General features: G+C 46.3%; 1 protein-coding gene across 2 annotated transcripts in view; it reads right to left on the bottom strand.

The window, feature by feature from the left end:
• Positions 1 to 19447, bottom strand: part of CDH4 (cadherin 4) — a 718652-nt gene that overhangs the window by 246210 nt on the left and 452995 nt on the right. For both annotated transcript variants that reach the window (XM_050917772.1, XM_050917773.1), the window contains exon 3: positions 8619 to 8842. In XM_050917772.1, the coding sequence (XP_050773729.1) occupies positions 8619 to 8842 (224 nt within the window). The remainder of the gene's footprint in view (positions 1 to 8618; positions 8843 to 19447) is intronic.

Raw genomic sequence — 19447 nt, 5'->3', positions numbered from 1 at the left:
AATGTCTCGAAGGATTCCAATAACCACAGTTACCATCTCAGACAGCAAAGAGAAAGCTGCGCCACAATCTTTTCACTAGTCCACAAACAAAATCCGTGTGTGTTAAGTAACACCAGCTTTCACCTTCCGCTACACTTAGCGGTAACCAGTCCAGCCAGCTGGCACCTCTCCCCTTCCAGCCAACCTGTCTTTGATATCTGTCAGCCTCTGGCTACAGAGACATCTGGAAGTTATTATCCAGCAGAGCGTATCACAATCCTATTTACATAATATAATATAATATATTTTGTGTTCCTGCTTAGCTGAACATTTTGGATTGCACTAACATTTGGGTAAATAAGCCGCCATTCTCTGCATATAAATAATATTGTGTCTTTAGGTGTATTCTTTAAAGATTATGAATTTTATAGCGATCAGCCCTGGAAATGAAACATTTCCCATTCAGTGCTGAAATATATTACTCTTGCTTCGTGAATAAACAATAACCATGGTGGGAGGAAAGGGAAAAGTGTTTTCATTTCCAAAATATCAATATTATTTATGACTTGCTTGTGTTTTTCTGATTTGTTAGTCTTATTATTTTCATTGCCTCTTTATAGCTTTGGGTCAGACAAATTTCAGAAGATAAATAATCTGTTTTTTGTTATGTTTTTATTGTCAGACCCAATATTTTACTGAGGTTAGATTTTTTTAAAATAAATGACAAGTCTCTAGAGAACAATCTCCAATACCATCCTCCAACATATATCTCTTCTTCCTGCACACCAATACACATTTTGAAAGGTGGCACCATTTCCTTTCTCCTAGCATATTTATTTAAAAGTATTTATTCTGAAGCATTTTAGCTGGTTTCCAGGGTAGCTATGGGAATGACAGCAGAAAATGCTATTTACCAAACCACAAAATAAAACAATGAAAATATATCTAAGTACTTTAACAAAGAGAACATGAGAATGGTGCTGAATAAATATTTGCATGAATTCTGTTCTGAGGAGACAACAGTTTGCTGACATCAGTGATGGTAACAGAGGGAGAAGAATAAGGTCCTTTTCTCCAAAATACACCTTTTTTCTACTTTTGATCTTTCAGCGGTGAGAGTGATTTCATTTTGTGTTTTCACGCAGCATAATGAAAGGTTTTCAGAACAAAAGGAGAATTTATTTTAGGGTAATTGATTCTTTTGTATTTAGGTCATTGCTAAATTCGCCAAAGTTGAAGGCAGGGGAGAAAATGTGATAGATGGATGACCCTTCCAATTTTAGATCTCCTGCAGTCAGTTTAGTTTAGTTTAAGCTGTTGTGTTGCAACTATGCAGGTGAGGAATCCACAAGCTGTTTTTCTCTGTTGTTTTCCTATCGGAAGTCTATTATGGCTACTTATCAGCTATATTTACAAATAGTTGTAAGCTCTGTGGTGAATTTAATCAAAGACAGCTTCATGTCACGTCCCATTAGCATCAAAGCATAAATTGCTATTCATGAATGATTTGTGTCAAAGTGCTCTGAAAACTGGCATTTTAGCAGCAAGATGTTCCAATGTGCACAGTACTTCAGCAGGGGCATTAAATTAATGTTTTTGCAGAGAAGCCATTAATTGACAATAAGACGTGATTTTGGCAGTATATTTCCACTTTAAAGATAATGAACAGTGTTCAGATACAGAGAAGATCCCCCTCTGCCCCTAAAACTATATTAATAATTTGTGGTGCAAACAGGAATTGGGGGAACCAATCCAGCTCGGATATTTCTAGTGCCAAATCAAGCTGTTTGATCATGGCTATTTACAAAGGCAAACAGTGGAATCGGAGTATTTGTGACCTTTATCAAATCTGGCTACACACAGTCAAGAATGTTATGTTTGGTTAGGAACTCATTAAACAAAATTACCTCTCAGTTTATGGAAACCATACAATTACAGTATAAAACATTTTAAATTAAATCAGCTAGTTAGACAAAAATTCATTACTTTCTTTTTTTATCAGTTAACGGTGTGGCTGTATAGAACAGATCACATTAGAGTCAATTAGTAAGAAAAATTGTCAGATTTGGCAAGCCACACAGACTTTCAGAACACATCGGCTGACAGACAAGAAAAAGTTTGAGTGAGATTCTAACAGAGCCATCTTCCCTTAAAGGAAGAGACTGTGCCCTGCAAAATGCGCACACATGTATTATGCATGCAAAATCCATCACTGGCATGAGGAAACTGGTGCGCTTATATGAACAAACTGTGCAACCGGCCGTATGCACGTGCTGTTTGTGTTGTGCATGAAAAATGCCGTGTGCATGCAAATGTAGGATTCTGCAGTCACAACAAGTGTGTGAGCATGTTATGCAACTGGAGGGTTGTGTAGGCTATTTGGTTCCCTCTAACTAATAACTCATATACAATCATCTTTGTGGAGAACTACAAAAGCTTCTTAACACTGTAAACCAGTTTAGGAAAGAAAAGAAAGAAGGATATCAGATACATCTAAAAGCACAAGAGAATTTTTAGGGAGGCAGAATGCCCCTCTGCCAGTCTCCATGATTCAAACCTGCCCCCATCCAATGGCAGGAGTGAGAGGGACAAGTTTCATTACCTTGTTGCCATGTGAGTTAGCCCATCCCCTGTGCATGGGGGAAGAGACTGGTATGGGAGGGAGGGAGGGAAAGAGAATGAAGCAGCATTTCCCCCGTGTTCCATATACACATTCTGCAGCCCAGCAGGACGGGGAGAGGAAAATACGCAGTGCGTACAGTGCTACCCCCGCTTCTGCTTGGGATCTTCCCCCTGTATTCTCCCCCGCCCCATCCAGAGAACAGAGAAAGGTATGTTTCATTGCCCCAGACTCATCAAAGGCACACCCTGGCTGGGGATGGCGTAAACAAGCCCTATTCTGAACAAGTCTCTTTTTTCTTGTTGAGGTATTTCAGTCTTTTATATACGTGATCCCAGGGGTGGAAAACATGTTAGACAGTTAGCAAGGGTAAAACTACACAGACGATAACGTAAGGGCTGTAACTCGGGAAAATAGCCTGAACAGTCAATTGGCACTGATTCCACAAGATTTTCATGTTCATGGCGTGTAGCAGCTGATTCTACATCTGGTTCCTGAAAGAATGCCCAAGTGAGATGGGATGTAGCACAACATAGGCAGGGCTTATGTGAGTATTGATTTTTCAGACACAGATATCTCTACTTTTTTGCTTGTGCTGGTGGATATTCATGTATTTGCAAGGTTTTACTTGCACAATTTCCGTTGATTTCACAAAATCCCTCTTCAGTTATGAGAATTGGGGAGGACAGGGCAGGAAGATAGTAGGATTTACAAAGAGAATAACTGAAGTAAAAACAGATTTCTCCTTGGATAAGTTACTGACAGCAACAAGGGTTGCCATAACACCTCTTGTATCCCCAACCCCTTCTGAGGTGAACTCTCTTCTCTGTTTCTGTGATATCAATATTAATGTATAGAGTAATAATTACAGAAAAAATTAAATACATAAATAAATAAATGAAGAGAAAACAGTCTGTCACAACTGATTTAATGTGTTTCAGCACATATGTATAAGGGGGGAAAAAGTTCAGCTTGCCCTTTATGGGCCAAATCCTCAGCTGGTGAAAATCAACACAGGTCCACTGACTTCAAAGGATTCAAAGAAGTGGGTGGAGAGGATTGGCATGATAGATAGTGATGAGGATCTCAGAAACTGCACTTTGTGTAGACTGGAAGGGGAGGTATGGAAGGCTTGGAAGTAGAATGACACAGAATCATCCATAGTCTTTAGGAAGATTTCATGGTGTACACATACGAAACATGGGGTATTCTGAAGACTGACATCTTCAGCTCTATCACTGTTTACAAGCATATAGTTTTCGTCCTTTGCATTTGGTTAATTGAATATGCATTTGATAGAAAAACCCAGTACATGTTCTCAGCAAAGCCAACAATGCATAGCTAATTCCAGATAAGTAAAGCCAGCAAGCTGATTTTGTTTTCTTCTAGAATATTATCCCACTCAAGTTTATCTTTTCATAAATGCTGACGTGAGCTATAAGGGCCTAATATTAGTTCCATAAACAACAATTTCTTGTTTGCAAACTATACCCACAGGTCCCATTGACACTTTCAATTGCAACAACAGCCAGTCAGATGAGAACAGTGTGAAAAACTTTATCTTAAGTATTTACTGTTATGCTAGAATATCGCTCAGTTTCCTCTGGGGTAATTCAGCACTCCAGTGGGAAATATGTGACCTCATTTGCATTTTCTAATTGAATTGCTATCAGGTTTCCTGCAAGACTGAACAAAAAAAAAAATTCCTACAGTTACTAACACCACTTGTACTCACCAGAAAAAAGTTTACCTTCAAGTAGTTGCTAGGAGAAAAAAAAATCTCTCTGGCTCATAAAATGGGTTTTATACTTACCCTGACTTTTATCATAATCTAATGAAACTTAGATTCTGTAGTTAAAATCCTTGCATTACAGTGGTGAACACTGAAAATTTGTCAGGCCAGCTATGCCTAGGATAAATAGCTGTTACCTCATGTTTATGCAGCATCCTTATTGATTCTTCAAGAATGAGGTTATGTTATCTCTAAGGTAATTAGCAAATTTTATGGGTGTAAAACAAAAGAGAGGAAACAGAGCCATAGTGTAAGCGTTGCTCAGCTTTAAAAATGTCAGTTTTCAGCAAGAGTAACCATGCTGCTGTTACTGAGATACCTGGGTAATAACAAAATCTCTAACTCTCCAGTGAACAGCTGCAGCAGCACAGTGCCCTTCTGAATTCAGTGGCAGCCCCACTGCAGGGCAGCAGTCTACCAGCACGCTATCCATTGTGAAGGCTTCTCAAATACCATGATGTTTCTGTCTAAGCTCCATCTATGGCCCCTGTTGTCACAATATCTGAGAGCCTCCCAATCTTGAATGAATGCCTCCTGACAACACTACAGAGAGGTAGGGCCGTGCTATTATCTCCATTTTACGTGACTTGCCCAAGACTCCACACCTCAAGAGTGCATGGCAGAGCAGGAATCTAATCCTATGTCTCCTCAGTTCCAGGCTAGTGCCCTAACCACTGGATCAACCTTCTTCTCTGTAAGGGTTGCACTGTAGTACGCACTAGGACAAGCTAACTTTTGAATGGTGCCCTCTCCAGGTAGGCCAATAATTTCCTTATGGAATTTTAATTCAATGATAATTCTGAAACAAATTTTGTTTCCCCTTTCAATGAATAGGCTGGTGGGTGGGGTGGGGGTGGGGATGGGAAGGGGCAGAGAAGCAGAGGACTATGACATTTCTCTTTTGCCCAGTATACCTCTGCAAGAGTCAGCCATAGTTGGTCTGCAATCCCCAAGGAGCAGGAGGAATTACAGGTGATTGCTAACCAGCCCCAAAGGGGAAGTCTGTGGTAGGGATAAATGTCAGCAAACTCTGACAGCGGAGGGCTGGGTGAGAGACTTAATGCCAGCAATTTTTAATGATCCAGGAGCAACAGATCACCTACACAAAATCGCTCACAGATTTACAAAGTAAAATGGATGATATTGATTGTCTGCATCAGTGTTTCTCAACAATTGATCCGTTGATCGGTGTCGGTCCCTAAAATCTCCCTGACACAATTTAGGAAGGCAGCAAGCCGGTCCCTAGTATCAAAGAGGTTGAGAAACACTCATCTATACTGCAACACAGATCACACATAATGGTTTGTTGTTCTCAGGAAACATTATTGATATTTATTTGAAGTCTTGCAGGTGAATCAGAAAAGTCCCTAAAACAGTTTTTGTAAAAGCATTTTTGCTTGAGTCATATTATATCTTATAAAAATACATTTCAAATCTTTTCCCGTAAAAGCCATGAAATGCTGTATATTAGGGTCGTGGCCTGAAACTGGATAGTGTTGGTCTTTAGCACCGCATTGTTATCTTTGAAAATAATCTCATGATGCTGTTCCTTTCTTTGGTAAACAAAGTCTTATTTTGTTTGCAAAAAGCATAAGGGTTTAAATAAAACACAAGTCAGATGCCTGCGATGTGGCACAATAAAACTGTCTGTGACCTTGTCATTAGTCTTGTTTTCCACCATTTTTCAGCCTCAAACTATACACTAATAAGGCTTTTAGAAAGGAACGATATGAATTTTAAAAGGCTGTGGCTCGTTCTATCTTGAACCACAGTTCAGTTTATATTAACATTAGAGGAATTTCCAGTCAAATATTTTACTACAGGAGAAATGTGCATTCTCTGGGTTTTCCCAGAGTGAGAAGAAACTGTAGTACAGAGGTTGCATTACTTTGTTCCCCAATATTTAAATCACTGTTAAAGAGAAATGGGCTTTTGCAGAGCTTTGTGATTAATAGATTTTTTTTTCAATTCATTGGCAACTCTGAATTTTTTTAAATCGCTTTTAAGCTCAAACACAAAATGAAAATTTTCTGAATTTTTAGCGAATCAAAAATTAAAACAAAATTTGTGCATCTCCAAAATGAAACATTTTGATTTGATTTCAAGAGTTTTGTATATTTTTGTTTGGATTTTCTAAAATAAAATTAAAGGACATTTTTGAAAGAAAAAGTCATTTTGAACCAAAACATGTAAAATGTATCAATAGGAAAAATGTCAAAATGAAACAGTTTGATTTCTTAGGATTATTTTTTTTTCAACTGAAACAATTCAGTGAAACCAACACAAATTCGTGGAACATTGAGGTGTATCTGCATTTTTCTCTGAAAAATTTTGCCTAGCTGGATTCTTTTGATGTAATGTACACGGCTTAATTATGTCTTGTACAAGACAGAGCAATGCTGCAGAAGATGGAGGAGGTGGTATATGTACATGGCTCAAAGCCCTGTAAAAGTTCTGGGGTGAAAACATTGGGTGGCTACAGAAAACAACTCCATCTAAGTGCTTTCTACTATGTCTCCCAGCAGGTGAAAACTGTCCCAAAAAGGATGGGAAGGAAGCAGGACTGTGACCACAGGTGCTTGCGGCAGATAACGGAGGGAGTGGCATGTCCGGCTCTTTGGCGGCAATTCGGCAGCAGGTCCCTCAGTCCCTCTCGGAGCGAAGGACTGGCACCCGAATTGCCACCGAAGAATGAAGCGGCGGCGGTAGAGCTGCTGCTGAAGTGCCGCTAATTGTGGCTTTTTTTTCCCGCCACTTGGGTGTGGCCTCCCTGAGCTGCCCCTTTGGTGGGCTGGCGCTGTACCATTGTCATCTACACTATGAGCTAGCGTTGCGAGTCCCTTGCTCATGTACACTTGCTCGTGCTAGCTCTCATTGAGTTAGCGCACGTGTAAATAGCTGTGTCGCTGTGGTAGCACTGGTAATGGCAGTGGAGGCTCAGTTGGGCCATGCGTGAAACTGGTAGATATGTACTCGATATGGCTCAGCCATGCCTCTGCTCCTGTGGCTACACTGCTAGTTACACTCATGGTAGTTCACTGAGAGCTAATGTGAGCCTGCGTACCCAAGCAGGAGAAATCACTCCCCTCTCTCATAGTGTAGACATAGCCTAAATTCCATGACGTAGCCCTCAGACTGCACGGCAGGGACTGTTCCTTCTTTTTTAGTCACCATGCACATCTATGATGTTAAATATATAATAATTAATACAGTTGAGATGCGATGTATTGGTGGTTTTCTAAGGCATTGGAACTGGCTTGAGTTATTTAACTCCAGGGAGAAGGGACACTGATGCTCAGCAGACTGAATGCCTGCCACAAAGGTGCCATGTTGTGCCTGGTTGCCCTTTTGGCCACTGAGGGCACTAGAGCGTGTTGCTTTTGAGCCAGAAACAATGCTCCAGCCCTTGCTGTCTTCAAAGAAAACAAGTTAAAATCTCCTTGTTTGATCTTCACTGTGGGAGCACGTTGCATTTCCATGGGGCTTTAGAGACAGATAGACATTGCTCGCTGCAAGAAATTTATTATTATAAAATCACTGTAGAAAACTTCATGGGTTAAATTCCCCGCTCAGCTGCACCAGCGGAAACAGAGTTAGTGGTGTTATTCCAGATTTACTTCACTGCAACAGAGCAAAATGTGACCTTGGGTGTTTTGAGAAAAGGTTGCAATTAAGTTCTGGAAGGCAGTCGATCACAGGGTCTTATTGCTATTCATTCATTCGAGGGCTTTATTTCCAGTGGAGGGACAATATTAACTATTAACAGCAAAGAAATTCTAGTAGGAAAAATTCTATAGACTAAAAAGCTTCACTATATACCGGTATATCAGAACCAGGTGATCACTTAAGACTATAAAAGTATGAACTGAGAAGTTTATTCTCCGCTCTAGTAACACTAAGTGAAAGCACATATGTCAGCAGGAGAATATACTGCTAAAGAATTGTTCACAAGATGTTGGCCATGGCTTGTGGCACTTCTTATTTGAAAACCTGCCCTTTAAATACAGTTGTACAATACATATAGTTCACATTCATATGATGTGCAACTTCCGTGAGAAATAGGCAACATAACAGGAAGTAGGTCTAGGTATATTTAATCCTGCCTCAGTGCATGCAGATGGCCTAGATGACCTCTTGAGGTCCGTTCCAGCTCTACATTATTATGAGTCCATGAAACACCACAAGAGGCAATTTTAATCAAGGAAAGACAGCCTTAAAGGCCTTTACCTTGTGTCCATTGTGCTGTGTTTTCTCCCCAACCAGTAATCTGACCATTGCTTCCCATCTCTCCAGGGTCTGATGGTCCCATGCAGTTACCATAAACACTGTTTGCTTCAAGGGGATTTGCACCTGGTGGGTAGCATATATGGTCCCATCTGTCCTCACTTTGAAGTCCAAGTTGTTGGTTTCGAACTGAATTCCGTTGTTCCCAGGACAGTCACTAAATTTCACTAGAATAGGAGGTAAGAGACAGAGAATATGCATATCAGATTAAAAAAAGCAATCAAACACAAGTTTCAGACATTTAATTTTCAGCCGCATGCTCTATATCTCTAATAACCATCAAGGAAATGATTTAACTGTTTCTTTGACCTTTCAGGAATGCTCTTGTGCTTTATCTCCATCCCCAGGGAAGAAGTTGTGGGCCATTTTTAAAGTATTTGATACAGTTTCATTCGATCTAAAACACAGCTGTTCCCCATTTCTACAAGTGGATTTCTCCCTTGTCACCATTATCTTTTACATTCAACTAGAGTCTATTACCCCACTGTGGGTATTCTTTAGACAAAATGTATTTTTTTTTGCCCAACAATTCAACAATTTACCTACGAGACAGATATGTATAGATGCTCAACTAAAATTTAAACACCTGTAACAATTCCATTATCAAAATAATAAAAAAATAGTTTTTACACAAAGAAAAATTTTAAACGTATCCCTCTGCTGGAGTTGGATACACAGACAGAACTGTAATCTCTCGCTGATCTGACTGTTCGGCATATTACAGTCAAGTGAAAGAGTTGGAACTCTGAAACAAACTGCAATGTACAGTCTCTCTCTCTCTCTCTCTATAAAAAATCAGATCAAAGTTCTCTTACTGATAAATCTTTGTGTATTTTTAAGTAGAATTAATGTAAAGATGAGAGTGAGAAGCACTTTTTATGCATGCCATGCTGAATATCACAAATGTTAGGTTAAAAACAAAATAAATCACCCCATATTTGAGGGGGCCATTTGGGGATTGGTCCTGCTTTGAGCAGGGGGTCCCTTCCAACCCTAATATTCTATGATTTCTATGATATTAATTAAGCAACACAATTGACAGATTAGATACATTTTGAACCAGCAAAGCACAATATTTTTGACTGCTCCAAGAAGCCACCAGAAAAAAACATACACGCTATCAAAAGAAACACATTACAGCAGTGAAAACATTTCAAGTGTTTGCAAATGGATATACAGCTATATGTCTTAGGTACTTATATGGCTGCCGTCACTGTCCTATGTGAGCACCCCGCAACCTTTTATGTATCTATCCTCCTAATACCCCGCAAGAGGTCGGACAGTGCTATTATAACCTCTTTTTACACAGTGACTAGAGACAGAGAGACACTTAAAATACGTCTTCATAGCAAAGAAAAACCCATGCCCCTGGGATGTGGGCTGTGGGGCTGTTTCATTGCTGCATAGACTTCTGGGCTCAGGCTAGAGCCTGAGCTCCAGGTTCCCGGTGGGAGGGTCTTGGTGAGTCAGCTGGCATGGGCCAACCGCAGGTTTTTCTTTGCTGTGTAGACATACCCTTAGGATTTTGTCTAGACAGGGACACTTAGGAAAATTAATCCAAATTAACTAAAGGTATGAATTTAAAGTGAATTAGCTCAGCGGCATTAAACCCCTGTGTGGATACTCTCATTCAGAATTAAATTGGCTTTAATTCACTATAGCTTAATTCATTTTGGAAGTGAATTAAACTAAACCAAATTGAGGACTCTTTAATTCTGAACTAGGCTTTAACTAATCCACTTTAAATTCAGACCTTTAGTTAATTCATATTAATTATCCTGAGTGTCCCTGTGTAGACAAGCCCTAAGTGACTTGCCCAAGGTCACAACAAAGCCTGTGATGGAACAATGAACTGAATCTAGGTCTCCTGAGTCCTAGAGTAGCACCCCAACCACTGGGCCATCCTTCTGCTGCATTATGCAAAGTGTATCTCTAAATGGCTTTAGTATCGAGATCATTTCATAACTGTGCTGCTTACAAAGGCTTTCCAGATTATATATTTATTTAAACAATTTTAGTACATTTTAAAATCTATATGCTGTTGGAACTGTCAGCTAATGCTGCCATAAATTATGAGGCACCAACAGCAAGTGTCACATTTTGCTGATAAAAACACTGGATAAAGTTACCTAGCATTTAAAAAAAAATGTGGGTATCAAAGCAATTATAGTGGGAGGATTTTGTTTTTAAGCAATTTCACTGTCACATTTTACATGATTTAATTACTGTTTATTCCAAAACCCAGGGAAAAGCGCTCCTCACTGTTTTTTTTTTATACAGTGTGTTATTCTACAACTTCACCTTTCATTGTTGCTTGGTTTGCAGTAAATGACTTTTATGCCTGTCTCATCTGGAATATTTCAATTTAAACCTCTCTCCAGCTACCTGTGCCTCCCACCTCCGACACACCAAATATTTTTTACATGATAGGAATGGTCATCTTCTGCACTGCTAGAAGTTCAAACAAAAATAATGACTTCGTTTGTCTAGAGAATATTACATTATTGTTATCTTTATTTTGGTTATTATGGGTAGGTAACTTTGAACAGCTCTCTACAGAGGTTTGGAAAGGGAGACACAATCCCTGCCTTTAAGAGTTCATAGTCTGCATCAAACGTAGACATTGAGGGACACTGACACAGGAACCAAATACAGGAATTTTCTGTGGCCCTGGCTCTGAAGTTCTTGGTAGTCTCAGGCCCAGTGACTGATGCCATAGAAAATGGAAGATGTGCAGTAGCTTGAAGCTCAGTTCTTACTAACACAAAAAAGACGGTTACTCACCTTTGTAACTGTTGTTCTTCGAGATGTGTTGCTCACATCCATTCCAGTTAGGTGTGCGCGCCGCGCGTGCACGTTCGTCGGAAACTTTTTTACCCTAGCAACTCCAGTGGGCCGGCAGGTCGCCCCCTGGAGTGGCGCCGCCATGGCGCCCAATATATATCCCTGCCGGCCCACCCGCTCCTCGGTTCCTTCTTGCCGGCGACTCCGACAGTGGGGAAGGAGGGCGGGTGTGGAATGGATGTGAGCAACACATCTCGAAGAACAACAGTTACAAAGGTGAGTAACCGTCTTTTCTTCTTCGAGTGATTGCTCACATCCATTCCAGTTAGGTGAATCCCAAGCCATACCTAGGCGGTGGGGTCGGAGCGAGAAGTCGCGGCATGGAGCACAGCAGATCCGAAGGCCGCATCCTCTCTAGACTGCTGGACCAGGGCGTAGTGGGAAGCAAAGGTGTGGACCGATGACCAGGTCGCTGCCCGACAGATTTCCTGGATGGGCACACGGGCAAGGAAAGCCAGCGACGACGCCTGCGCCCTGGTAGAATGCGCAGTCACACGGCCCGTAGGGACGTGGGCCAAGTCATAGCAGGTCCTGATACAGGACGTTACCCATGAGGATAACCTCTGGGAGGAGATAGGAAGCCCTTTCATGCGGTCCGCTACCGCCACGAAAAGCTGGGGGGATTTGCGGAAGGGCTTAGTCCTCTCCACGTAAAACGCGAGAGCCCTACGGACATCAAGCGAGTGGAGCTGCTGCTCCCTGCCTGAGGAGTGAGGTTTCGGGAAAAAAACCGGGAGGAATATCTCTTGGTTGACGTGGAAGGCTGAGACCACCTTGGGGAGAAAAGCAGGGTGTGGTCTCAGCTGCACCTTGTCCTTGTGGAAGACCGTATATGGGGGGTCTACCACAAGAGCCCGGAGTTCCGACACCCGTCTAGCTGAGGTGATAGCTACTAGAAAGGCCGTCTTCCAAGAGAGGTAAAGCAGGGAGCAAGTAGCTAACGGCTCAAAGGGGGGCCCCATGAGCCGGGACAACACCAGGTTAAGATCCCAGGTTGGAGCAGGGGGACGGACGTTAGGGTATAAACGTTCCAGCCCCTTAAGGAATCTAGACACCGTCGGGTGGGAAAAAACAGAGCGACCATCCGCACCCGGGTGAAAGGTGGAGATAGCTGCTAGGTGGACTCGTAACGACGATATGGCCAGACCTTGCCCTTTGAGGGACCAAATGTAGTCTAAGATGTCGGCTACTGAAACTTCCATAGGGCGGAGATTTCTCTCCACGCACCAATAGGAGAAGCGCTTCCATTTGGCCAAATATGTCGCTCTTGTGGACGGCTTCCTGCTGCCCAAGAGCACCTCCCTCACCGGCGTGGAACAGCGCAGCTCAGAGCCAGTCAGCCACGCAGGAGCCACGCCGCTAGGTGCAGCGACTGCAGGTCCGGGTGACAGAGGGTCCCGTGCTCCTGGGTAATCAGGTCCGGATGAAGGGGCAGGGGAACTGGGTCGGCTATGGTCAGGTCCAGCAGCATGGGGTACCAGTGCTGTCTGGGCCATGCCGGGGCTACCATGATCACGTGAGCCCTGTCCCTGCGCACCTTCGGAAGGACCCTGTGGACCAACGGGAATGGGGGAAACGCATAGTACAGGTGGGTCGACCACTGGATGAGGAAGGCATCCGCTATCGACCCGGGCTCCCTGCCCTGAAAGGAGCAGAACGCTTGGCACTTCCTGTTCCCCTTGGACGCGAAGAGGTCCACCCGGGGATAACCCCACCTCCGGAAGATGGAGAGGGCGACTTCTGGGCGAAGGGACCACTCGTGTGACAGGAAGGATCTGCTCAATCGATCCGCCAGCGTGTTCCGTACTCCGGGGAGGAAGGAAGCCATGAGGTGAATGGAGTGGGCTACACAAAAGTCCCAGAGTCGTATCGCCTCGTGGCACAGGGAGGAGGATCTGGTGCCGCCCTGCTTGTTGATATAATACATGGTCGTCGTGTTGTCGGTGAACACCGCGACACAACGACCCTGGAGCTGATGACAGAACGTTTGACAAGCAAGACGGACTGCTCTCAACTCCCGCATGTTGATGTGTAGCCCCACCTCCTCCTGGGACCACAGGCCCTGCGTCCTCAGGGTCCCTGCGTGGGCCCCCCAGCCGAGATCTGAGGCATCTGTTGTTAGGGACACCGAGGGCTGAGATGGGTGGAAGGGGAGACCCGCACACAACACTGACTGGTCCAGCCACCAGCCGAGAGAATCTAAGACCCTCTGGGGGATCGTGATTAACATATCTAGTGGCTGTCTTGTCGGTCTGTAATGACTGATGAGCCACAACTGGAGTGGCCTCATGCGGAGCCGAGCGTAATTGGTCACGAAAGTACAGGCCGCCATGTGGCCTAACAGGGTTAGACACGTCCTCACTGACGTCAAGGGGGCTGTCTGTAGTCATTGCACGATTGCCGACAAGGCCTGGAACCGCTGCAATGGCAGCAAGGCCCTGCCCACAGTGGCGTCCAGGACGGCCCCGATGAATTCCACCCTTTGTGTGGGGGCCAGGGTGGACTTGTCTGTGTTCACCAAGAGGCCCAGAGTGGCGAACATGTCGGTGATCACACGAACATGGCTGCAGACTTGTTGTTCCGACGTGCCCCGAATCAACCAATCGTCCAGATACGGGAACACGTGGATACGACTGCGCCGAAGCTGCGCCACAACAACTGCCATGCATTTCGTAAACACTCTCGGGGCCGTGGACAAGCCAAATGGGAGGACTGCAAATTGGTAATGCAGAGACCCCACAACGAAGCGAAGGAAACGTCTGTGGGGTGGCCAGATAGCAATGTGAAAATACGCGTCCTGCATGTCGAGGGCGGCGTACCAGTCTCCCGGATCCAGGGATGGGATAATGGTCCCCAAGGAAACCATGCGGAACTTCAACTTCACCAGGTACTTGTTGAGCTCTCGCAGGTCGAGGATAGGCCTGAGGCCTCCCTTGGCCTTGGGGATCAGAAAGTAGCGGGAATAAAACCCCTTGCCTTTCTCGTTCTCCGGCACCGCCTCTATAGCTCCTTTGCCGAGGAGCGTCTGCACCTCCTGCCGAAGGAATTGCTCGTGAGAGGGGTCCCTGAAGAGGGACGAGGAAGGGGGGCGGGGAGGAGGAAATGAAACAAACTGCAGGCGGTATCCCGACTGCACCGTGCGTAAGACCCAGCGGTCTGATGTTATTAGGGACCACGCTGGGAGGAAAAACGAAAGGCGGTTGGAAAACGGGGGGAAAGGATCCATTGGGGAAACTGTTACTGCGCCCTCGGGCGCACCTTCAAAATGAAGGCTTGGGTCCAGGCGGGGGCTTAGAGGAGCCTTGGTTTTGCCCCCCTTGGTTCCCCGAGTGCCTGCGCCTTCCGTTCCTGCCGCGGCGCCTGTTAAGGTCCTGCCGCTGGCGGAACTGGGAATACGGCCTGCGCTGTTGTTGTTGTTGCTGCGGCCGGAAGGGTCTGCGTTGCGTCACTGGTGTGTGCATCCCAAGTGACCGCATGATGACTCGGTTGTCTTTCAGACTCTTGAGTCTGGGGTCTGTCTTGTCCGAGAATAATCCTTGGCCTTCGAAAGGAAGGTCCTGTATAGTGTGCTGGAGCTCCGGCGGAAGGCCGGAAACCTGCAGCCAGGAGAGGCGACGCATTGTTACACCCGACGCGAGGGTACGGGCAGCCGAATCCGCAGCGTCCAAAGAGGCTTGCAAGGACGTGCGTGCGACCTTCTTGCCTTCCTCTAAGATGGCCGTAAACTCCTGACGAGCATCTTATGGCAGCAGCTCCTTGAATTTATCTGCTGCCACCCAGGAGTTGAAGGCGTATCTGCTTAACAGGGCCTGCTGGTTGGAGACCCTGAGCTGCAGCGCCCCAGCCGAGTACACCTTACGGCCGAGGAGATCCATCCGCCTGGCCTCCCTGGATTTGGGGGCTGGAGCCTCCTGGCCGTGACGCTCTTTATCGTTGACAGATTGGACCACCAGGGAACACGGAGTCGGGTGTACGTGGAGGTACTCGTAGCCCTTAGAAGGAGCCATGTACTTCCTCTCGACGCCCTTCGCAGTGGGAGGAATGGAGGCCGGAGACTGCCAGATGGTGTTGGCGTTGGCCTGGATGGTTCGTATGAACGGCAGGGCGACCCTGGTGGGAGCGTCTGCCGAGAGGATGGTCACAATAGGGTCCTCTACCTCCGAGACCTCCTCGGCTTGCAGACTCAGATTTTGGGCTACTCGCCTGAGGAGGTCCTGGTGCGCCCTGAGGTCCAGCGGGGGCTGTTGGAGGAGGTCCCAGCCACCGCTTCATCAGGGGAGGAGGATGAGGAGACCCCCGGCAAGAGAGTGTCTAATGGGGGGTCTCCCTCGGCCCTCGCCTCTGCCTCAGGAGCCAAAGCGGAGTCTTGATGCTTGGACCCTTCCTCCCCATCCGGGGAGGGAGGGGGGCGAGATAACGAGGCTTCAGGTGCCCTGCGCTCCGCAGTCGCCGGCCTAGCAGGGAGCTGTTGGGGGCCCTGGGCCTGATGATATGCCCAGGGTGTCCAGAAACCCCATTGCTGCGGGCCTTGGTCCTGCTGTGGAGGCTCACTGAACAGCGCCGCCTGCCGGTCGGTGCCCAGCGCGTACCCACTGTCCGTTAATGAAGACACGGACGGCTGTCTAGAGGGCCATGGCGGGGCGGACCCTGGATGGTAAGGGTCCGCGCGGGCCGGCACGGGCGATCGTCTCGGTGCCGGGGACCAGTGCCGGGAGTCGTATCGGTGCCGGGACCGGGACCGGGTTCTGTCACGGTGCCGGGATCTGGACCGGTACCGGGCGCCGCTTCGGTGCCGGGATCGGGACCTGCCACCGGTTCGGTGCCGGGAGGTCGACCGGGACCGGGACCTGCCACCAGCTCGGCGCCGGGAGGTCGACCGGTGCGGCGAATGTCTGGATCGGCTCCTGGAATCGCGGTGCCGGTAACGGCGGCTGGAGTCTGACCGCGATCGTCTCGATGTCGACCGGCGCCGCGAGTGCGACCGGTACCGCTGAGGGGAGCGGTGCCGGGACTGCGAGCGGCGGCGGGATCTGGAGCGACCGTGACGTCGGGACCTGGATCGAGAACGTGAGTCCCGAGACGGTGCCGACATCATAGGCTTGCCTCTGGACACGACCCGCACCGGAGGTACCGGGGGTGGTAGCTGAGTGGGCTCGGTCATGGCTATGAGGTCCCGTGCCGAGGCGAAGGTCTCTGGTGTGGATGGCACCACTATCTCGACCCCAGATGTCATGGGGGAGCTTGGCGGCACCGGACTCGACGGACCCGCCGGGCCCGGAGTCGACGGTGCCGGCGGCGCCGCGGCCGATGTTGAGGCCGGGCGCTCCACTCGGGTCTGCCTGGCCGGAGTAATGGACTTCGACGGCCTAGGCTCTGTCCCCGGTGCCGGAGAAGGTCGGTGCCGGGGAGTCTTCTCGGTGCCGGTGCGATCCAGTGCCGGCGCCGACATCCCGGCCTGCGAAGCCGCCGGGTCAAGTGCCGCCTCCATAAGGAGAGTCCGGAGCCTTTGATCCCTCTCCTTCTTAGTCCTTGGCTTAAAAGCCTTGCAGATGCGGCACTTGTCGGATCTGTGCGATTCCCCCAGGCACTTCAGGCACGCGTCGTGGGGATCGCTGGTAGGCATGGGCTTCTTGCAGGCCGCACACTGCTTGAAGCCCGGCGAACCAGGCATGAGCCCGGTGCCGGGTGCCGGGAAGGGCTAAGCCCCCGGCGAAGAACTATTTACAAACTACTTATCACTTAACTACCACTATCTACACTTAACAATCTAATTAACAACTACAATAGAGATAACGATAGAGAACAAGGAGAGCTAGGGACGTGGAGGACAGCTATGCCGCGCTCCACAGTTCCAACGACCGACACGGCGGTAAGAAGGAACTGAGGAGCGGGTGGGCCGGCAGGGATATATATTGGGCGCCATGGCGGCGCCACTCCAGGGGGCGACCTGCCGGCCCACTGGAGTTGCTAGGGTAAAAAAGTTTCCGACGAACGTGCACGCGCGGCGCGCACACCTAACTGGAATGGATGTGAGCAATCACTCGAAGAAGAACTTCTGTTGAGATGAACAGGAGTTTTGCTGGGTTAAGGGATGAGGAACAACTGCAGAATTAGGCCTTACATGATGTCAATAAAAATTGGAGGTTGCCTCAAGCCGCAAAGTTCTAATGTGGAACTGAATCACAACGTTCTCAAAGATTGTGGCTCTTTGGAGTGAGAGTTCTAATTCAGGCCCATTACATCTTGTTAAAATCCTGGGATCACTTTGAATTACTGCATATACATATAGAGACTGAGCCAAACTCCACTGAGATCAAGAAGATCTGTCCACTGGTTTTAGGCTAGGCCCATAATGAGGAATCTCTAAAGTCTCAATAAGTATAAACATGTAAGGTTTGCACAGCATCACTCACAACCCAAGCTACGTTATCACCAGAAAACTATTAAGTATTTAGCATTTTAGGGGGAGATTTCAATGCCACTATGGGATTTAGAGACTGACTTACAATGAGACTCCTGGTCCTAAATCCTTAGGAGCTTTTGACAATCTGCCCCCAATTCTCAGCCATAGTAAGTATGTAAGAACATACTCCAGGCATGTCTATATATTTAGTTTGCAGCATGTCCGTGTAGACCCTGTGGACTAGGGTGACCAGACAGCAAATGTGAAAAGTTGGGATGGGGGTGGGAGGATAGTAGGTGCCTATATAAAATAAAGACCCAAAAATCAGGTCTGTCCCTATAAAATCGGGACATCTGGTCACCCTACTGTGGATGTACACTAACAGTTCCTTAGTGCACTTTAATCTACTCCTGTTTCAAAGCACTATTAGTGCACAGCTGGGCCCACATAGGCAGTTGGTGACTGGCAGGCTAGTATAGGGTAGACTTGCACTCCAGCTTGCTGCAAACTCAGGCTATGTCTACACTAGAGAGCTTACAGCAGCACAGCTGTACCGATGCAGCTCCACCACTGTAAGAGCTCTCGTGTAGCTGCTCTACACCGACGGGAGAGAGCTCTCCCATCAACATTATTAAACCATCCCAATGAGTGGTGGTAGCTATGCGGGTAAAAGAAGCTCTCCCACTGACATAGCACTGTGCACACTACCATTTATGCTGGCGGAACTTCTGTGCTCCCGGGGGTGTTTTTTTCACACCCCTGAGCGACATAAATTTTGCTGACATAAGCGGTAGTGTAGACATGGCTTAAATGTTTGTGTAGGCAAGTCCTGAGTGTACTATAGCTGTATTATTGCCATTTATTTTTATACTGCTCCCACCCAGCACTCAATGTACTGTACAAACGAAATCTGGGAGCATTATTAGCCCCTGATTTACGTATCACAGAATCATAGAATATCAGGGTTGGAAGGGACCTCAGTATGTCACAGTAATTTAACTGTAAACTCTAAAATCCAAACAGGCACAGTGATAAAATTGATATATAAGAAAGACAGACAGACAGAAAGAAGCTGTAATGGTTGTCTTTTATAAACAATTCAACACTTAGTTTGATTTCATTTAAATTTAAAAAAACACAATGTACAATGTGAACAATCCCTTCCTATATGTACATATTGATTCAATATTCAAAATACTTAAACATCTGTTTAAGACACAGTGCACTGCTCCAATATGCTGCTCTAGTGTCATATGTCACTGTGCCGACTTTTATGCTCCATTATCTGAAAATGGCTACCTCTTAGACAAAGTCCCTCTGTGATTCACTAATTGCTTCCATTAGTTTAAAACAAACTTGACTAGACAGAGAGAATCCTGAGAGAAATTAAGACTAATTTTTTAAACAAGCAACCTCTCTGCTCCACTTTGTTCCTCTCAGATACAACAAGCAGACAAATACACAAAGATTTATTAAATACAAGGAAGTCCTCCCCAACTGAGATCTTAGAAGGGCAAAAAGACAG

Source organism: Gopherus flavomarginatus, chromosome 11 (assembly GCF_025201925.1).
Source record: "Gopherus flavomarginatus isolate rGopFla2 chromosome 11, rGopFla2.mat.asm, whole genome shotgun sequence".
In the NCBI taxonomy this organism is placed as follows: Eukaryota; Metazoa; Chordata; order Testudines; family Testudinidae; genus Gopherus; species Gopherus flavomarginatus.
Note: the sequence above shows the minus strand (reverse complement) of the source record. Positions and strands in the feature narration are given on the sequence as shown.